This window comes from Malania oleifera, chromosome 11 (genome assembly GCF_029873635.1).
Source record: "Malania oleifera isolate guangnan ecotype guangnan chromosome 11, ASM2987363v1, whole genome shotgun sequence".
Taxonomy (NCBI): Eukaryota; Viridiplantae; Streptophyta; class Magnoliopsida; order Santalales; family Ximeniaceae; genus Malania; species Malania oleifera.
This window is the reverse complement of record NC_080427.1, coordinates 34,037,082-34,045,318: the sequence shown is the minus strand read 5'-3', so window position 1 is coordinate 34,045,318 and position 8,237 is coordinate 34,037,082. Positions and strand designations below refer to the sequence as shown.

The window sequence follows — 8,237 nt, the reverse complement described above, 5'->3', positions numbered from 1 at the left end:
AAGTAAGAGGATCTAATTCCACACTTGGTGAAATTATAATTTGTCTAGAGTGTGATTCTCTAGTACCTTCTACTAGGTAAATTATGAAGTTTGGTCCAAAAGAATTTGTTGTATCACACCTATAGATTCACAATAGGCGGGGAAATGATATTCACCTCCTCTATCCGATATGATCTAAGATACTTTATCTTAGTTTCATATTGGTTTTCACTTTTTGTCTTATAGACCTTACATTTATCAATTACTTTATCTTTAGTATGCATAAGATAAACATAACAAGATCTAGAAAAATTATCTATAAATGTTACGAAATATTTTTTGCCTCCTATGGTAGGTGTACCATGCAAATCACATACATCACTATGCACTAATTGAAGTAAAGAAGAAATTCTAGTAGTTTTGTTAAGAAAAGGTTTTCTGGTTATTTTTTTTTTTTAATACATACACTACATTTATCATCCATGTCATTTACATATCTAGGAATTAATTTCGTATTAGTCATATCATGCAATTTTGTAGCATTAACATGTCCTAAACGATTATGCCATAAAGAAAGTAAATCAACGATATAAACAGAAATATTCACTTTATTAATATTAAGCTTATACATACACTCACACATATAGTCTTTTCCCACAAAGATTCCACCCTTGGAGAGTACAAATATTGTCAGATTCAAACACTAACATAAAGCCAAACTTATTAAGTAGGCTTTTAGAAACTAAATTCTTCCTATTCTTTGGTACATGGTATACATTAGTGAGATTTAAAATTTTTCCATAAGTAAATTCAAAAGTAATATCTCCTTTACCTTTGACTACAACAGTGGACAAATTTCCCATGTAGAGAACATTGCCATCTTCCATCGGTTCATACTTTGAGAAAGAACTCTTGTCTTTGCAAACATGTCCTGTTGCACATGAGTCAATTCACTATGCACAATTATCTTCAACAACATTAATTTCAAAAATCATAGTCACAAACTTGTTAGAGTTTGTTCCATCTTACTTTTTCTTGAGGAGACAACACTCATTTTTGTAGTGTCCAAGTTTTTCAAAATAGAAGCATGAACCTTTCTTTTTCTGATTTTGATTCTTGACAGAATTGAACTTCCTTTTCAGATTCCTTTTTTTAGAATGTTGGGGCTATTTAGAACTGCCTCCTTCTTCCATCATATGCACTTTGGAAGTATGCACTAACACTTCCTCAACTTGGAAATGATGGCCCAATTGTTTAAGAGACGTATCATCCTTCATGTACTTCAAATATTTTCTAACATCTTTCTAAGATGGAGGTAACATATCAATAATAGACGAAATAGAAATGCATTCATCCATTTTCATATTATGTTGATTAAATTGGTTAAGGATATGCACAATTTCATAAAATTGCTCTACAACAAGCCTACTATCAAGCATGGTATAATTGAAAAAATTTTCAGTTAGAAATTTCTAACTAGTCGCATCATTTGTGAAATAATTAGCCTCAAGTGCATCCCATAACTCTTTTTCAATAGCCATATTTTGATACAGATCGAACAAATTATTTGATATTGAATTGCAAATGTGGCCTTTGCATATATAATCATCTTGTTCCCATTTTAGCCTTGGACATCCTTGAGCCAAAGTCTCATTCTCATTCTCATTCATAGCAGGTTTGGGGGTGGTTAGAACATACACCACTTCGAGACCCACAAGAAGAAAGTGCATTTTTTCTGCCAACGCTTGAAGTTACTTCCATCAAATCGTTCAAGTTTGACAAAATCCACAACAAATTCCCTCAAGATTGAAGAACCAGCCATTTTGTAAATAACGTTTAAAGAATGTAAAAATAAATAGAGAAAATATTGCAGAACAGAAAACGCTTCAAGACACGTTACAATGTCATTTTCCTTAAAACGTTATTTGCCTCCCATCAGATCGGTGTGCATTGAGTCAGCAAATAAGTTTTCAGGATATAAAGAAGCCTAGAATATAATCTGATATCGGTTTGTGTTATACCCAAACAAAAAACTGATTATAAGCACCTTTAAGAGAATTTGAACAAATTTTTGAAATTCTATTTCTGCAGAAAACATAACCCATAATTGAAGAAGATATAATTTGTTAAAGCTTTATGAGAGAAAGAGAATGAGAGAATGATAGAATATTTCTATGTAATTCTTGGAGTTAATTCTGCCTTTAAATATACAAAATCATACATATTCCCAATAGTTGCATCTACTCAAATTTAAAATCTGACCGTTAGATTATTTATACGTTCAGATCGTACCACCTGATCTTATAAAAATTATAAGATTAATTTTAAGTCATTTGATTATGATCAACGATCACAATCTTGCTACGATGCAAGTGCTAAGTGCTTGTGCGCCATATAAATGCACCACTAGTGCACTACAGCCCACGCCACGCATGTGCGCGCATGCATAACGGTGCTTCACCATCCTAAGGTGTACTAGAGTACACGCTAGCACCACCTCTTAACCAATTTTTAAAAATATTCGACCTTTTCATTTATTAATGACTTTTCCTTTTTCACTCTTTCCACCCACATAGCATTAAATGCTCTCTTAAAAAATGTTTTAGAAAATAAGAAATGGAGAAATAGAAGACTTTGAAAACCCATAAAATTGATTATTTTAGAAAATATTTCAACATTTTTCCTCAATATTAAATGCTATTGAGATTTTTTTTTTTTATAAAAATTAAAAAAAATCAAATGATAAAAATGAGTAAAATCAAATTTTGTTCATTAATTTATCATTACAAATTGAATTCCTTCAAATTTTCTTTTCCTTTTTTAAAATATTTTTCAAACTTCAAATAGAGTCTCGCTTAGAACTTGTAAAATATTAAGGAAATAAGAATAGTAAAGAAATTTTTTTTTTTTTTTCATTTTATTGTGAGAAAAAGTGAAAACGTAAATAACATATATACCAAAATCAATGAGTAAAATTTGAACTCCGCACATTGTTAATATTTAGTTCTTCTTATTTCTTAATTACATCAGAAAAAAGTTATTTTCCTTTATTTTTCTGTTTTGAAACAAATTCTCGTTCCAAAGGGATAACCTTGCTGATTAATGTTTTCCTCCAAGTCTCTGCGTCTCAGTGGGGTGGCTGCGTGACGTTAATGGGTTTAGACGCAAGCTCAAGTCCAAGCCTAATCTAGGGAGATGAGATCAAGTCATTCGCTGCACGACTTTGACTGAAGGGAGGAAATTTACGATGCCAACAACTTATCATTCAACCCATTTTTCCGCATAGCATTTTGTCAAGAAGTGCCGCCATCAGGAAAGTCAGTTCTTAACAATAGCAAGATTAATTTTGTTTTAAACTAATTTCTTGGGTGTTGAGAACAAGGATAGTAGGAAAAATTAAAATTTGTTAATTAAGTGCTTAAGGGCGGCTTCTTGAAACTCAATGATCAAGTTCTGAAAAAGGAAAATTAAGTTGTATACTGCAAAACCACATCAGGCTTACGGTTGAATCTATGTTTCCGTAAAATCTCGTTTTTCCTTCAGAGAGACGTGGCGATTGATATCCAAGACTTTTCAAAGCGTACAGCTGTGGGCTGTGAAAATATTAAAATTGGTGGAAATATGCACTATGAAATTGAATATTGAATGTGGAAGTTCGCCGAAACAGCACTTCCTTGGACAATTTCCACGGATAATGGATTGACTGGCCTGAAAGTCTCCATGACCCTTCAGCTATAAAAAGGGGTCCTAACAAAGTTGTAAGTGCAAAACATATATATACATATCTACAATCTACTTCACATGCAGCTGTAACCTATTTAATATTACTGCAGACATCTTTCTCTACACCATGGCCGGTATATTACCAGCCAGTAATGGCTCTCTCAGGTTTGCCACCATGCTCCTGCTTGGGCTCTTTGCTACAGCTACCCTACACAGAGCAGGTCTCTCTCTCTCTCTCTCTCTCTCTCTCTCTCTCTCACACACACACACACACACACACACACACACACGCACACTCATTTGAGCATGAGATGTTATTGGAGGTTGCAAGGCAAATTCAAAACTTGGGATCTGGTGCCCCCAGGTAGATGTCAAAAAGTTTTACTTGGAAGCAGCCCGAGGTAGTCAGTTTTGCAAGCTATTCAGACTCCATTAGTTTTATAGCTTGGCTCATGCTCATGAGTTCGATATTTGGAGGTTTGAGCTACTTGAGTAATTTGGTAATTTGACTTCAAATTATTTTTAGTACGACTTGGGAATCTAATCAAGCATAATCAAGTTTTGTCATTTTAATATTTTTTAGTATTTTGTATTATATTGATATGTGCACCTGTCTTAACATAAAATATGTTACATATGTTTTGTAAATTTTATACTTAACATTTAATATTAATTATTTAATGACCACATCAACCTTTTATCAAACCAAACTTCAATTTTTTGAACTAAAAAAGTCCTAAGGCTAGCACGCTTCGGGCGGGTCCGATTCCCTTGACCCCAAAATCTAGTTTTTAACTCAACCCCTCACCCTATGAAGAGTTCAAGTCCAGTTTTGATTAAAATTTTTGTTCAAATATCCAACTATATATATATCTACACGCACATACAAAATAATTTGAGACCTGCAACCATAATAAAAATTTTTGTTCTCAGGGGCTCAAACCGGTGTGTGTTACGGGATGGACGGTGATGGGTTACCACCAGAGCAACAAGTTGTACAACTCTACAACCAGAAAAACATCCGAAGAATGCGAATTTACTATCCGAACCAAGCAGTTCTCCAGGCCCTCAGAGGCTCCAACATTGAGCTCATGCTTGGTGTGCCCAACACTGACCTTCAAAAGGTTGCCTCAAGCCAAGCCAACGCATACTCATGGGTCCAAGCCAATGTCAAAAACTACGCCAATGTCAAGTTCAGGTACATTGCTGTTGGAAATGAAGTTAGTCCTCTAAATGGTGCCACGGCCCAATATGCCCAGTTCCTCCTCCCTGCCCTGAGGAACATCTACACTGCAGTTTCTGCGGCTGGGCTCGGAAACCAAATCAAAGTTTCCACCTCGGTCGACACCGGGGTGATCGGGGTTTCTTACCCTCCATCAAAAGGGGCATTCAAGTCTGAAATAAGGTCATTTCTGGACCCAATCATTGGGTTTTTAGCGACAAACCGGGCGCCCCTACTAGTTAACTTGTACCCTTATTTTAGCTACATTGGTAACACCCGTGACATACGTCTTGACTATGCTCTATTTACTGCGCCTTCCGTGGTGGTAACTGATGGATCACTAGGGTACAAAAACCTTTTTGATGCCATTTTGGACGGCGTTTACTCAGCACTAGAGAAAGCGGGAGGAGGCTCCTTGGACATCGTTGTGTCAGAGAGTGGGTGGCCTTCGGCAGGGGGAACAGCTACCAGCATTGACAATGCAAGGACATACAACCAAAATTTGATACAGCATGTTAAGGGTGGGACTCCAAAGAAGCCTGGAAAGCCCATTGAAACCTATGTGTTTGCTATGTTTGAAGAGAGCAGGAAAAGCCCAGAGTATGAAAAACACTGGGGGCTCTTTCTCCCAAATAAGCAGCCTAAATACCCAATAAATTTCAACTAAGGGAGGCCAAGGCAGACTGATGAAGTGTAGTATTTGGAATAAGGAGCAGTTTGGCTATGTATTTGTACCTTAAATAAGTTATTCTCAACTACAAAAGGTTGCAGGAGAACTTTTATGTATTGGTAAGAGAATGCAAGAGGCAAAGACTACTAAATAACAGAAAATTACTGCTACAATTCTCTAATCATCCAGAGTGCATTTGGTACATTGGGAAGAGAGATTTCAGCGGCTATAAACTAATAGTAGATTTAACAAATAACTGTGGAGCCTTTTATGGCATGCCATGAACAAGGACCTCTCATTCTCAATCAAGCAGGGTGAAATCCTACACCCAAACATCAGCAATGATAGCAACTCACCAAATTTTCCTAGGTCATACTGATGCAGTTAAAAATTTAAAGTAATGAATAGTTTAGGTCTCTTCATGGATACAATTAACTTTTTATAAATTTTAATCCCATAATTTTTTTTTTTCTCCTGGTCGAGAAAGAAAACTAATCACTGCAAACAATTCTGTTCTCAGCCAATCATGTGTCTAAATGAACTAGCATATTTTTTATGACTGCTTGAGCATGGGATATCCATGTTAGTGACCTCAGGCTCAGCATTAGGAGTGTGCAAGGGGAATGGTGATGGCTTACCTCATATTATATAGCCTAAGCCTAAAATGATATCCAATTAACTTCAAGCACTGTTGAGGGGTTTTTCTCCAAAATATGCAACTTAAATATCAAAGAGCTTCAACTAATTAAGAGCAGTGAATTAAGTGTGGTATTAGGAATAAGAGCAATAAGAGTACGCTTAATTCAATAGTAGTGAATACGAAGTGTTATGTTAGGAATAAGAGAAGTTTATCAGTATATGAGTTTGTATCTTAAAGAGCTCCTCGAAGAAAGCTACATGAGAAATTTAAGCATTTGGTCAATTTGGATTTGCCCATAAAAGCCAAATTAGTATTGAATACGTCCATGATCTGTTTATGCATTCATTCCATTCCCTTCTAATTGATGTAAAATGGAAGAAGAAACCAATAAACTAAAAAACAAGGGGGAAACAGAGTTGGACTGAAACTTCACTTTTCATTGATAAGGAAATGACCATTATATAAGCTAAAAAATAAATGTTTACAAGCACAAAAATAGGCTCCACTAATATCATGCTAAACAACTCTTAGGCACCACTAATATCATGCTAACTAACTCCTACAAATTAGGCACCACTAACATCATGCTAACCAACTCCTACAAACCAAAATATCTCATTTGGTCAATTTGTTGACTTTTTGGTTAGATCCCTGTTTTGATTATGACAAACCAAAATATCTCATCTATGTGCTTTGTGTATTTGAGCGGATTTATATTTTAGTTAGCTCAGATGATGATGCAATTTGGAAGCCGAGAAGCACTTAAACGAGCACATCATTCAGCGAATTTCATGGAAATGTAGAGGAGCAGAGCACGAAGTCCTTGTTTATTTCAAGTTGTATTATATTGTTTCATATTTATCATTCGGGTATGTAATTATAATCCAAGGTCTGTAATAATTAATGCATGACATGCATAATAGGACTATAAGCTTAGTAATGACCATAAACAGACTTTAAGGCTGAGTTCGGTTGACCGAAGGTTGACCAACGCCGGGTTTTTTTAGGCTAAATTAAAGAGCCTTGACCTTAAATAGACCCTAGGTCCCTGCACGTAACTTAAACTCAAAAAAAGACTTAAATGCTCATTTGAAGTGGTCTCGGTCGACTGAACCCAAAGCTATATAGAAGCTTTGATCGATCGAACTGAAGTCAACATTTTGACTTTGGTTGTTCGACCATTTTCAAATGAACTGGGCATATGTGGTCGACCGAATTGACACGCGGGGAATTCCCAACACCTTAGTCGACCGAAATCTTAGTTCAAATTTGACCTAATTGGCCGAACCTCTGAATTTAGTCAACCGAACATGCTCTGGTCGACCGAACCTCGGAGGGTTCAAAATCGCCTTAATTTGGTCAACCAAAACCTTAGTTCAAAAATGCCACATGGACGTCCGCCCCTGGATTCCTGAATTTACCCTCCCTTTGGAGTTGTGGGGTCAACTTCAAGGGGAGCAGGATTAGTCACGTGGACCGTAAAATGGACACGTGGATACCCGGTGCGTAATCCAAAAAAAAAAAAAAATGCCACGGTCGACCAAACTTAGTGATATGGTTGACCGAACCTCAAATCTAGTTGATCGAAACTCTCGGGTTGGCCTATTTATATCGCAGATAATTAAGGGTAAATCAAGGTTATTTTTTGTTAAAAATGTTTTAAACAATTTAAAATATTACTCTTGTGTCCCAACAGTCAAAATTTTATGAGTGGCTATATATACGGGTTCATTTGCAAAGATTAAGCCAAGATTATGGAGTTTGATTAAAGAAATTTTATCTAAATTTTTTGAGAGCCCTTTCTTCATACACAACCCATGTACTCATCCTTTGATTATTCTTTTGCAAAATCTATTTGAGTGAGAGTATTTTAAATCATCCTAAATTGCTTGCTAAAGTTTTAACTCTCATTGCTTTGATTGTTTAATTGTTTTTCTATTGAGAGTTGAGATAAGGTTTTCCCCCCAGTTTAATTAATAATCATTGTGTGGGAAAAACTTTGT

General features: G+C 35.7%; 1 protein-coding gene across 1 annotated transcript; it reads left to right on the top strand.

The window, feature by feature from the left end:
* Positions 1-3,740: 3,740 nt before the first annotated feature.
* On the top strand, positions 3,741-5,775 carry LOC131167805 (glucan endo-1,3-beta-glucosidase, acidic-like). The gene is made up of 2 exons (XM_058126714.1): positions 3,741-3,923; positions 4,636-5,775. Exons 1-2 carry the CDS (start codon positions 3,830-3,832, stop codon positions 5,589-5,591), a joined length of 1,050 nt encoding a protein of 349 aa, XP_057982697.1. The 5' UTR covers positions 3,741-3,829; the 3' UTR covers positions 5,592-5,775.
* The last annotated feature ends 2,462 nt before the right edge of the window (positions 5,776-8,237 follow it).